General features: G+C 40.7%; 1 protein-coding gene across 1 annotated transcript in view; it reads right to left on the reverse strand.

Annotated features, from left to right (window-relative positions):
* Positions 1-810: 810 nt before the first annotated feature.
* Positions 811-13,916, reverse strand: part of Hsd17b12 (hydroxysteroid 17-beta dehydrogenase 12) — a 148,336-nt gene continuing 135,230 nt past the window's right edge. Inside the window, exons 10-11 of the mRNA XM_027936716.2 lie at positions 2,351-2,500; positions 811-2,093 (exon numbers count right to left, since the gene is read on the reverse strand). Of these exons, the coding sequence (XP_027792517.1) occupies positions 1,989-2,093; positions 2,351-2,500 (255 nt within the window). The 3' untranslated portion in view covers positions 811-1,988. The remainder of the gene's footprint in view (positions 2,094-2,350; positions 2,501-13,916) is intronic.

Genomic DNA, 13,916 nt, shown 5'->3' on the forward strand with positions numbered 1-13,916 from the left:
TGTTTGTGCAAACTATTTTCTAACTGGGGTAACAGAAGAAGCATTTTGTATCTTGCAGTATACTGGTCTTGCCAACCAATTCCTCATGTATTTACCCCCAGGTCCTATCTTCCACCTTTCCACAAAAACAACCATGCCAATCAACCAATGTGTGAAAGCATATAAAATACTGTCCAGGTCATTGCGGTGTCACTATCTCTGTAATAAGAGGAGAGAGGGGGAAAAGGCAAAAGGATGTGTTTTAAATTGAATAAAGCTACGTTTATTTAAGTGACTATCCTTTATTCTTGTATTATGTTCTTCCTACTTTTTGAGTGCTAAAATACCTTTTCTTTTCCATGATGATTCTGATATAATATGGTAATTTTTAATATTTATTTTTTAGTTGTAGTTGCACACAATACTTTTATTCTATTTATTTATTTTTATGTGGTGCTGAGATTGAACCCAGGACCTTGCGTGTGCTAGGTGAGTGCTCTACCTCTGAGCCACAACCCCAGCCCAGAAGATGGTAATTTGTGTGTTTTTTTTCCTTCTTTTTAAGTCCTGAACTGGCAAAATTAATAGCCAGAAACACTTAACCCAATTTAATTTTTTTTCTTTTCTTTTTACAAATTTACTGGTGCTTAAAACTAGGAGACACAGCCTAGATAAAGGCCCACCTTTCTGTGCTGCGTATTTCACAGTATTGAATTCTTCCTCGTGACATCCCTACAGATTTTGAAGCAGGATAAAAGTCAGTCTTATGTAAGCCAACATAAATATGATCTTAAGTTTCTAGAACAAAAAAATATGCTTTCATTCAACCCATGGTTATATCACCTTTTATTAAAGCTAATTGTATCAGTACTGTAGGGTTCCAATTTAACAAGTACAATGCCATTTCCATGATAGCCATTATTATTTAAGTAGTCTGTTTTCATACATGTGAGCAATATTGGTGCAGAGCGAAAACAAAGAAGGCTGGGGTCTGTGCAGGTCCTGAGTTGGGGTGTCAGTGGTACCATAGGGATGGTCAGCCTCAATGTACATTTTGGTCCATTTATCTTTTTTTTTTAATATACCTTTATTTTTTTAAACTTCGTTTTAAAAAAACTTATTTTGTATTAGTTCGAATCAGTTCTACATGACAGCAGAAAGCTTTTCGATTCATTGTACGCTATTTAGTTTTTTTTAAGGTGGTGCTGGGGATCGAACCCAGTGACTCATGCGTACTAGGCAAGCACTCTACCACTGAGCCACAACCCCAGCCTTGGTCCACTTATCTTTATAATTCAATCATACTGCACAGTTTCAGTATTTACATTTGTGTAAACTGAGAAGAAATAACATGTTATAATAAAGCTTATTTTAGTGGGCTTTACGTGTCAGAAATAATTCCCTCTTTTATAATTATACTTTTTAGAAGGAATAGTTCCATATAAACATATAAATTGGTATATACATTTAGAAAACCTTATAGAGATCTATGTAAATTACAGTTTGGCCACCAATAAGCAAATTAATTCCCCATTTTTTCAAAATCATTACTGTCACCAACAAGCAAATTAATTAATCCCCATTCCGTCAAAGTGAGTAAAATTTTTTAAAAAAAGGAAAAAAAGAATTGCTAGTGATTATATTTTATGGTATGTTTTCAGAGAAAATATAATAATGATCACTGACTTTGGGGCCAGATGGAACAGATGGCTTTTATGTTTGTCATTCTGTGATTTGCTATAATCATGTTTTTTCCTATTAAATTGTTCTTGGTAATATGAGTTCTACATCCATTTTATATGAGTGTTTATATTAAACTTCAAAATTAGTTCTGGTGGAATCCAGAACATGTGTCGGGAACTTCTAAAAGCAACTTCTTTTTTCCTCCAAATCATGACAACATTTGGCTAGGTTAGCAATTGCTGCAATGACAACAGCAGCTTCTGGGGACTGGTGGGTGCCCTGCAGCTAACGTGCACAGGCAGAAGCATCTGGCTGTGGGATGACGTTTAGTTCTTCTTGGCTTTCTTCAGATAGCGAGCCCTCAGGGACTTGTTGAGACCCATGGATATTTTAAGATAAATCCAAGAAGGCAGGATGGAGTTTATTGAGCCCTAGAGAAAGAAATGGGGGAGATATGTAATTATAGCATACAATCTGGGATAATTGAAGCCGATGACCTGATGTTACTAAATTGTTATTTTACTTACAGGTAGATTTTTAAAGTTCTTGGGTGTACAGTTTAAAATAATGCACAGATGCCCTGTTAGATTAACAATATATACTATTTTGTGTCACTGTTTTGTGACTCAATGAGAAAGAAAAACCCAAAACCAGAAAGTACTGATGTGAGACTTAAAAATCAACATACCATAAGAGAATGGATCAGGTATCCATTGGTTCGGGACTGCAAGCCTACTGTTTTAATTGCAGATTTCACAAATGTCTCTGAAGAGGGCTTGTCCCAAGTTGGCTTTCGGATTTTAGCCAGTTTTGTAGCTACGTAGAATGGCAGGACACTCTAGAAAGACAAAACATGTCACTGATCAGAAGCCCACAAACTCAAAACTGACGTGATGCTTGACTGACAGCTGTAGAGAAAGAAGAAAAGCAGCCATCTAAACACAGCCTGAGAGAACACATGAAGCATAAAACAAACTGTAGTAAGTCAATCTATGAATAAAATAGAATGAGACTGAGGAAAATATTAAAGAGAAATGGAAACACACTGTCTGGAACCTTTAAAAGAAAGGCATTGAGGCTGGGGTTGTGGCTCAGCGGTAGAGCACTCGCCTAATGTTGTGAGGCACTGGGTTCGATCCTCAGCACCACATAAAAATAAATAAATAAAAAATAAAGTCATTGTGTCTGTCTACAACTAAAGAAAAATATTTTTAAAAAAAAGAAAGAAAAGGAAGGTATTGATAGCAATCCAGAGAGTGGAGACTGAGGGAGAGGATGATCTCACTGAAGGAACACTGGTGTGCAGAACCAGTAAGTAAGAATTTTGACACTGTATCCTTCTAAAGAGATGGAACTCATTTCCCCCATAATTTATTATGAATTAAGCTTGCTCTATAAACTTTAGTCCTACAACAGATATTTCATTTTCTTAGCCTTAAACTATCACTTTTCTTCCCTAATTTCTTAGCATTCTGATTCTGAGTTTTATAAACTTTGCTAGTGACAGGATAGGACTACTTCTTTTTAACTTTTTTTTTTTTTTGGAGGGGGGCAGGGGGGTGGGTGGGGATGAGGTGGTTGGAAAGACTGTATAAACAATGTGTAAACTGCTTGAGCAACAAAGACACCTGACAGGACAGATAGGGTTTGACAAAACTGAATGTGAGCTTTTAGAGGAATTTTATGAATGTCATTTATTGCTTATGCTTGGTACATTTTGGATGGGACTCAACATAGAATCCCATAACAGGAAACCCTATTACAATGAGACCTGAGTTGTGACAAAAGAGGTTTCTTCTGTAATTTGAAATAACATGGGCATTGCAGTTCACCAAAGGTGAACGTATTCTGTCCAACTCGTGTGAAAGGAGAGGGTATAAATGATATAAATCACCACGAGGCTTCTGTGAAAGAGGAGGATCCGTTCCAACAGGTGGTGGTCAAAATCAAAACTTCCACATTAGGAATGTAATTAAGGTCTGTTCCATTATGGGTTTCCTTCTTGCTGAGATCTGGAAGGAATGGTTCCCTGTCCCTTTGGCATTATGTATATATGCAGGCTTTGTCATTTTGTATTTTTCCCACCCCCGAGTATAAGTCAAAGAATACAGCCCACCACTCTTGGTATGTAACCTGAAACTTCAACCCAACAGAGTCTAGAACCCCAGGACTGGCCACTGTCACTCTCCCTCTTTCTCTTTCTTATCCCTGAAGCCACAAACCTACACCAAGTAAACTAATTTCACTAAGCACATGAGTATCTGATCCAACTTAAAATGATTGAGAATTTGGGTTTTTATGGAAATATCACTATCCATTTACCCCTCACTTAAGGAGTAAGTTTTTTGTTTTTGGTCAAAAAAGACTTTGATTTCAAAACCAAAGTTTTGTTGTGAGGATATAAGCACAGCCCAAAGAGTTATCACCAACTGACACCAAGTATAAAATGTGGAGTTCAATGGGTAAGTCAAGTTTGTTCACCAAGCAAAGCTGAGCACCCAAAAACCCCAGAAAATATGTTTATACTCTGATCTCAAATAATGAAGGAACATAAGCAAAACTTTTCTCATCTCTGTGTCTCTGATTTAGTGGTTATAAAAAAAAGTGAGGATTTGAAAAAACATTCCCACATATAGATCAAACCTGCTAAGATTCTGTTAAGTTCTGAGCCTCTTGAGATGCAGATGGTCTGGTAATTATACTTTTCAATTGCATTATAATTTCTGGTTCCTTTCTTCCATCCACCCTTCCTTCCTCTCCCCTTTAATATGCATATGGCATAAACTGGATTCTTGATCTTGTAAGAAAATTACACTGCATTGCCTGACTGAACCACTTGATGGTGCCACAAGTTAACTCATCACTCAGCTAAACTGTCGTAAGAGTCTAGAAAAGACCCTGGCTCTGGGGGGGAGGGGACAAGAGATGCACACAGGAATTCCAAGTCCAACTGTTTTCCCAACTAAGAAATGCAAATTCTCTTCTGTAAAGAGTATTTACTTCCATAAGGGTTTAAAATCAAGGTGGTGCTTTTGCGCTAAGTCCTAAACAAAGTGGAGGCGCCTACCATATAAACAAATAGGGAGACATGAAAGAACATGATGTTCTCAGGGAACTAAGAAGTAGGTAATAAAGTTCAAACACTGGCAATGTGTGAAGGAGGCAAAACAGCGGTGGAAAAAAAAAAATACATCCAATCACTGGATGGTATCAAGTTCTAGAACACACCCTCCTCATTTGCCACTGTACTGTCAATGCTTAGAACAGCACCTGGTATACAGTAGGGGCACAATCAATACCTACTGAAAGAACTTGTCAAAAAACCCATTTCATATGGATAGCACTGAAGAGTAGTAGTATTTAGGGCCCTTTCTACCGCTATGGTCCATAAGATTATTACACCAGAAAGTTGATAATGAGAGTTTACACCAAAATTTTAAATACTGTGAAGATTAAGCCAGATGATCTATCTAAACAAAGGCAAAGAAGCCTGCCTCAGCTTCCTGAGCTGCTGGGATTAGTGCACCACTGCGCCTGGCTCCATTTTTGTCCTTACTCAGGAAAACATCATGGGAAACAGGTCAAGAAGATACACATACTTTTATTGGAAATGTTCTGGGCAGAAAAATTTTGAAGTTGTTTAAGCTCAACAGGTTGCTATACAAATTTTGCCAGCTCAGAAACAACCTGACCTTGACAGCAATAGATGCGGGCAAGTATCCTGATTTCCCAAATTTAGAATCTTAAACTGAAAATAACTGGTTTGGTCATAAAGCAAAAACTGTTAATGGCCTGTAATCCCAGTGGCTCAGGAGGCTGAGGCAGGAGGATCGCGAGTTCAAAGCCAGTCTCAGCAACAGCAAGGTGCCAAGCAACTCAGTGAGGCCCTGTCTCTAAATGAAATACAAAATAGGGCTGGGGATGTGGCTCAGTGGTTGAGTGCCCCTAAGTTCAATCCCTGGTACCCACCCCCCCAAAAATCATTTATTTATTTATCTATCTATCTATCCCTGGAACAATTTGGTTATTCCCCCCCCACCCCAATCAAGTAGAATGCTTCGGTATCTGGTCTTTACAGGACAGTTGAGGGGTCTTGGTTCAGAGCAGGAAAGCTACTACAATTTAACGCCATGGAGCAGCGGGAAAGAGGATGCTCAAAGCTGCACGGCAGACACTCAAGAGCCAAATACGGAATTCTGGGACTTCCCACGGAGCATCTTTCATGTGCAGTCAACTGTGTACTAAATACACGTTCTCATATTTATAAATGATCACAGAACAATTCTTGGCAAGGGTCTGGGATAACATGGACAAGAGGACTCCAGGCCTCAGTCTATTTGCACAATATGGGATTCTAGACTTGGGGTCTAATTTGCTGTTTCTGGGAATTAAATTCACCAGTGTGGCCAGCACATTCCTAAGGCACAGGTTAGGCTCCTGTGAGATATATCAGGGGCACTTCACTTCCTTGAATTTGTGTATTCATCTTCTATTTCTGAAATCTTCAGAAAACCTGAATAATTGTACACAGACACTATAGTTCTGGAGTTTGTATTACTCCACTTGCAGACAATGAAATCAGCTTCCTTACAAAAGGGACCCTGATTATCTTATTGGTAGAAAACCTTAAATAGCCCAGAAAATGTTGGGAAAAAGGAATTGTTCTGAGGGTGCAGAGAGTTCTGGCTACATGGCAATAAAAAATAGGTACACATTTTGGCATTTAAGCTCAAAATAAAGGAATTCAACATATTATGATTTGCACAAAGAAAACCCTTGACCAATGCTGGCTAATAATTCTACAAGTGACCTGTCTCCAAACGTGGAATTTATATGTCAACATTCAAAGAATGAAAGGAAAAATGGTGTAATTGTAAAACAGGCATTCATTTAACAATACTGATTTCCTGAGCACATAGAACGATATTTAGGCACTAGGAACATAAATGTGCACAAAACAGTCCCTAATCTTACAGAGCTTATGTTTAGTAGGGGGACACTGGTATAGGATATAGGTAGTGGAGACTGTTTCTACAGTTAGATAAATCAACAAAGGCCTCTCCCATGGGTGACACATAAGCAAGATCTGAAAGAAGGGAGGGAAGCCAGCCCAAAGCCTTTGAGACTGAGGGGGAACAGCTAGTGCAAAGGCCCTGAGGTGAGTGTGTGCTCAGAGCATTTCGGGAACTGCAAGGAGAACAGAGATGTAGTGGGAGGGTAGGCTGTAAGATAATGTGGAAGTTTGAAATGAGAACACTGTAGGTGATAAAAACTCATGGTTTTACTCTGAAAGAGATGAAAAGCCATGGAAGACTGTGTGTTCTGATTACTCTGGCTGCTGTGAGCAGACTGCAGGGGCTTCAGGCAAGCATGGGGACAGGGACAGGGAGGCCAGACTGGGAGCATCCTGCACCAGCATCCTGGGTAAGATAGTGGCTCAGGTCAGAGCGGGAGCAGTGGAGGTCATGAGAAGTGGTCAGAAGGTGGGTATGTTTCAAGGATAAACTAAAGTCGTAGGGCTTCCTTATGGATTGAACTTGGGAGGTGAGAGAAAGAGGCAGTGGAGTAGCGGAGGAGGTGGCTGGGGGCGGAGATCAGCATTAGATGAAATCAGACTGACTTGGATTTAAATTCCATCTTGACCACTTAAAGTATTTGGCTGAATCTTCACATCCTGTAAGAGGTGCAAGAATATCATTTTCCACAGAGAATATCTGACTGCTGGGGTAACTATCTGGTTATCTTCCCTCTGGACACAGAGTTAGTGGTTTGGAGGGACTGAGTAGGTTAACAGAGCTTGTGGTGCAACACTGTCGTAAAAGGCCAAGAAAAATAGATGGATATCATCCCTGACACGTGCAGACTCACCTCGTTGGAGTCCCATTATTCCAGTTGATCTAATCTTGCTATTCTGAAGCCATTTGTTAAAGCGGGTGCAGTTGACCAGATCTGAATATTTCCAGAGAGGATCTTTATGTCGCTCTATAGCTCTGTTTAGACTCCATTGGCACTAAAGACACACTCTATTACCTCCTTTTATTGTCACTGACAATTAGCAAGAAAAACGGGTGGATACATGTGTTTTCCAGGAGCCATTTCTTAATTTTCACCTTTTTAGCTCTTTGAAGCCCAACAGACCTCTACTGCATTTTTTTAAATCCTTGAATTTTGTTTTCTCCTTTAGTTTGTCCTATTCATTTTCTAAATTTCACAGATGAAAGCAAATTTAGTTTATTCTGATTTTAAAAATCACATTTTTAACTGAACTAATAAAACTATCAACTCTCATAAACAAAAAAAGACATAAGAACTGTAAGGTGATAACTTAAAGGAATGGGGCCCAAAGGATTTCTTTGTGTTGGTAAGTTCAAATTTAATGGTGTGGTTTTTTTGGTAATCTATTGCTAAGAATAAGAAAAAACACCTCATTTTCAGGGCAGCTGAAACCTACAGCCACCCCCCCCCCCCCCGCCCCGGACTCAGGACGTCTCTCCCTGCTTCTTCTCTTCTCCTCTGGCAAAGAGGCAGGCAAAGTAAACCTTAGGGATGGTTTCAGTTGGCAAATGGTCTCCCGGTTGACAGCATCTTTAGAGACTGGCTTCCCAGGTCTTGGGAGGAAAACTGTGTCACAAAGCAGCACCTGTGAGAGCCAGGGAGGCGCTGCAGACACAGGGGACTTCGGAATTACGCAAACCCAGGGCACAAACCCAGATGGGAACACTCTCTGCCCTTCCCACGTGCTTGAGCCCTCGCCCTCCTTGAGCGTCCTCACAGCAGTACCACTGTACCAGATCATGAATCCATGGATCGTTTGCCCATTTGCTGTTGTCTCCTCTTGACTAATGTAAACTCAACCACAGCAAGGGCTCCAGCTGCCCTTTTGCCACTGTATCCCCAAGGTACCCTTGAAATATTTCTTGACTGAAGAAAATTGGAACACAATATATATACCTCACTAAAGTGTATGATGCTTAAGTATCTGTCTTCTGTCACTCTCCGTTGGGACAGGACAATGTCCTCTTTACCTCTTTCTCCACTGCCTGGCTAAGGATCTCTCAAATAGCAGGCACTTGCTGTCTGATAAACAGAACTGACCTCAGGCAAGTTACATGCCTCCTACTGACCCCTAGTTTACTATGTGTAAAAGGGGTCTAGGTCAACCTCTAGTTCAAGTGAGAGAATAAGCAGCTGAACAACGGGCATACTGTAAATGTTCAATAAAGGTAAGTTTCTCTCCTCTCCATACTTACGTACCATTTCCGAGTTCGCAGTGTTTCTCTATACATCACTTTACTATCCCACTTGCCAGAAGGGACATTAAGCCTCAAAGTAATGAAGTAACTTTCTGTAGGTCAGACATCACTCAACAGTAAAAGCAGAACTCAAACCTTGGTCTGCTGGCTGAGTTCAGTGTCCTTTCCTCCCTGCCACTTAAGCACGTGGTGACAAATGCAGTCTGCACCAAAGCATGGACTGGACTGAGGGAGCACTGAGATGGGTGTGCTTTCGCTGTGCCCTCTTGCTTTGAAACGACTAAATATCCAGGCAGTGCGTCCCGATTTGTATTTACAAGGCAGGCTATGAAGAAACGTCACCGGATGCTAAATCTAAGGGAAACCCCAAGAGACAGCAGGATACTTGCATGTTTTAAAGTGTCTTTCCTCAGACTGCTTATTAATCAAAGGTAAATAAAAGTAACTGTGTGGCAGAAAGAAATGAGTCAAAATCCACACCAACGAGGGCAGATGACGCTATGTCTCCCCCGTGAGATGTCCTGAGAAGGACACAGCATCACAAATGTAGTATTTTGGACACGAAAGTATCATCAGAACCTAACTTGGAGGAAACATCTGATAAGCCCAAATGAGAAATGTTCAGTAAACAAGAATGGGGGAGGAGTGCTGTGCTCTTCAAAAATGTCAATGTCATGAAAGCCAAAGAAAGGTGTGGACATACTCCAGATTAAGGGAATTTAAATAACAGATCAGTGAAATCAGACAAATCCTGACCTGGCTTTTTGAAAGATTAAGTATAACTTTTTTTGACTAATCTTTAATTATAAGGTAACAATGAGAGCCAATAGTCCTCATCAACAGAATACACTTTTGATAAGGTTTATCCAAGAATGTTCTTCTCATCCTCATTCTGTCTTCCAAATCAATAGTCTATGAGGCTCATAATTCAGCTCCAGGGCATTTATGTATAACTTCTTGTTGCTGCTGCTGCTTCTTTTTTGTTTTTCCCTTTTTTTGTGAAAGGCTGGGGTCTTGCCAGGTTGCCCAGGCTGAACCCCTGGGCTCAAGTTGGTCTCCTGCCTCAGACTCTCAAGTAGCAGGGACTACAGGTGTGCGCCACCGCACAGGGTGTTGCTATTTATTTGCATTTCCACGAAATGACTGTAGAATGGCAAATCAGAATTCTCTTCTCTCTCTCTTCTTGGGTGCTAGGGATTGAACCCAGGGGCGCTTTACCACTGAGCAACTTGCCAGTCCCTTTTGTTTTTTTGACACAGGGTCTCACTAAGTTGCCAAAGTTGACTTTAAACTTTCCATCCTCCTGCCTCGGCCTCCCAGTTGTAGAGATTATAGGCATGTCCCACTGCGCCCAGCTGGCAAATCTGAATTCTCAACAGGTAGTCTTAGAAATTATAGGAAACAAGTTGAGAAAAGGATGGGGAGGGAGAAGCAAGGTGAAAATATTAATAAGAAAGTAATATAAAACAATCTAGAATTTGAAAACTATCCTTCTTCTACAAAAGAGTAATCTGATGGACATTCACAAGGAGGCAGACCTAAAAAGATACCTGTTCTTTCAAAGATTAGACAAAACCTGAAACTTTGCATCACAGCATTCGCCCAGAAGCCACCCACAACTGAAGACCAGAAATCCATGGGAGCAACACAAGAAGCTCAAAAGGCCCTTGAAACAAATGACTGTGTCACAAAGCATGACCATGCCTAAACCAGAGACCTCTGCGGCACCAGGCAAAGGGCAGGTCTCTAGTGAAACAGAACGTTCATGTGCCATTAGCAGTACAGGGACAAACAAGATAAAACCCTCAAGAACACACGGAAGTGGGGGAGAGAGAAAGAGCCAGAGAACAGCAGGCAGAAGTGTGTAGGCTAAAGGCAGGAGAGGCATAAGCACATGTGCCACGGGGCAGAGACGAGGATTTCCAGGTAGGTGAACTGTGACCACAGCCTTGAAAGAAGGACAAGGGTCACAGGGCTCAGGAATGAAGGGCACTGGGAGGACATGTGGCATGGACTTAGAGAGGAGCCAGTCATGGGTAGTTCACAGGGCAGAGAAGGTACTGGACACCAGTGTCCACTCTGGCCTGAAGAGAGGGGAAGACGACAGGGTGTCAAGAAAGACAATGGTCCCATGGAGAGTGACTTTAATCCTAAGCCTCAGGGACAGCCATTTGAGAACTGTGAAGGAAAGCAACATTATCTGATTTGTATTTTAATAAAAAAAAATGTGAGATGGAGTGGGAGGTGGAATCAGCTAACAAATACTTCTAGCCCCAAAATTTAGAGACATAAAACACCAAAGAAAACCCAATAATTTTAAATTCTATAGTTTCATTTAGACCACATTTATTTGCTCCTTTCATCAGAATTAATATGAGGTCCTTCTTTTATTCTCCTTTAGCATTCTGATGGGTTCATACAACCTGACAACTGTGCTTTCCTTCACCAAATTCATTCTAAGTTTAAATCTCAAATAAATTCATGTGAAGAAAGCTAATGATTGATGAAATTAAATAATTTGGAATTCATTATTAAGCAAAAATGAAAGTTTATCAAAGTAAAATATTTCAGAAGACAAATACTGTATTTTTGTAGTCATTTCTAGTCATACCAGATTAATGGGAAGAGAACCTGGAGAAAAAAATCTTTGAGGGAACAGGCTACGAAAATGAGAGAAGCCCGGCATAGCAGTGTACCCCTGTGATTCCAGGAACTGAGGTGGGGGCAACTGAGGCAGGAGGATTGAAAGCTAGGGATGAGTCTCAGCAATTTAGTGAGACTCTGTCTCAAAATAAAAAAGACTGTAGTTTTGCGGTTGTTATGGTTTGGAAGTGAGGTGTCCCCCAAAAGCTGACGTGTGAGACAATGTAAGAGGATTCAGTGGGGAAATGATTGGGTTGAGAATACCTTAACCCAATCAGTAAATTAATCCCCGGATGGGATCAATTGAGTGGTAACTGAATAGGTAGGGTGGCTAGAGGAGGTGGGGCACTGGGGTGTGGCTTTGGGATATAAATTTGTATTTGTCAAATGGAGTCTCTCTCTGCTTCCTGCTCATCATGTGACCGCTTCTCTATGCCATACTCTTTGCCATGATGTTCTGCCTCACCTTGAGCCCCAAGGAATGGAGCCAGCTTTCTATGAACTAAGACCTCTGAAGCTGTGAGCCCCAAATAAACTTTTCCTCATCTAAAATTATTCTGGTTGGGTCCTTTTAATCACAGCAGCAAAAAGCTGACTAAACCAGTAGTAAAATGTCCTGAGTTTAATCCCTGGTGGAAGGAAGGAAGAGGAAGGAAGGGAGGGAGGGAGGGAGGGAGGAAACAAGAGAGGAGACAGTTTTGTCTATGAGCAGAATTTCAGGCATTGCTCATCTGCGTTCACAAGGCCGACTGCCCCTTGGGTCACTGAAACATCTGCAGCTCTGGTTGTTGCCTACAGGTAACTCACCAATAAACTTTGAGGCTCTTGCCTAATTTCAGTGGGTTTTTAAAAATTATTAAACAAATAGTATGATTATTAAAGATTCATTGGGGAAAAATGTAACATTGGATAGCAATTGATGCCATCCTTCTCGATGTGTCCCCAATAAATGCTTCATTTGTTTCCTTGTTACCAAAATCCACATAGCAGTTTTGAGTTACAAGCATTATAATGTCTGGTGTCAAGGAAGGCAGTAAGGAGAGTATGGAAGAGTTCAATAAAAATTCCAGGATTCCGCCAGGCATGGTGGTACACACCTGTAATCCCAGCAACTCGGGAGGTTGAGAAAGGAGAATTCGAGTACAAAAAGCCAGCCTCAGCAATGGTGAGGTGCTAAGCAACTCAGTGAGAACCTGTCTCTAAATAAAATATAAAATACGGCTCAGGATGTGGCTGAGTGCCCCTGAGTTCAATCCCCAGTATCTCCTCCTGCCACACACACACACACAAAAAAAAAAATCCAGGACTCTAGCACACCCTGTCCTCCCCAATGCACCTTAAACATATGAGAACCTGTTACACTAAGTGGCTCTGACATCTAAGCATCCTTTGGATGAAAGCTAAGGTAGAAATTTAGAACAAGCAGGCTCTCTGTGGGCCTGGAAAATGAGGAAATATTCAACATACCCTTCCTTTCATTACCACTCACTCTCATGATAGGTGATTTGGCCCCAGTACCTACCAGAATGAAAAGGGTTAGCAGCTAGAGCTAGACGGTACTTAGGTCTATCCTGTTTATGTGCGGATATAAAGAATGAAATGGAACCAAGAAGCCAAGCACCTTCTGGCTCCATCACTTCCCAAGCACAGATGATCCAATAAGTGTTCAGTGATGTCTTATAGGCCCAGAGCAAGTAGCTTAGTGGGTAAGAACACGGGCTTTGGTGCCAAACAGACCAGATATGCGTCCTGGTTCAAAATGGACAAATAACTTATTCTTTTAAAGCCTTGATTTCTTACAACTTTTTAAAAAGATGATAATCTACTAAATCTTTTTTTTAATAGTTTTTAGTTGTTGATATACCTTACCTTTATTTTTAATTTATTTATATGTGGTGCTGAGGATAAAACCCAGTGTCTCACACATGCTAGGCAAGTGCTCTGCCACTGAGCCATAATCCCAGCCCCTTTTACTAAATTTTTATTTATTTATTTTTTTGTGGTGCTGGGGATTAAACCCATGGCCTTGTGCATGCGAGGCAAGCACTCTACCAACTGAGCTATATCTCCAGCCAAAAAGATGATAGTCACACTATCTCCTGAGATCCTTATGAAATGGAGTGAAGTGAGGCAAATAAAATGCTTAGCACTGTCTCTGAAAAGTAACCACTCAAATACTCACAATTATTTTGGTTGATCATTAAAAAAGCAAAATATAAGGCTCAAAGTAATGAAAGCCACACTAAGAACTAGGTGTATGCACACTAGGTTAGGTGATGAGCAGGAGCAAGAAAAAAGGCAGTAATTGCAACTTCTGCCCAATATATTTTTAAATGTCCCTAAGCATGGAAACACTGT

The sequence above is a fragment of the Marmota flaviventris genome, chromosome 9 (assembly GCF_047511675.1).
Source record: "Marmota flaviventris isolate mMarFla1 chromosome 9, mMarFla1.hap1, whole genome shotgun sequence".
Taxonomy (NCBI): Eukaryota; Metazoa; Chordata; class Mammalia; order Rodentia; family Sciuridae; genus Marmota; species Marmota flaviventris.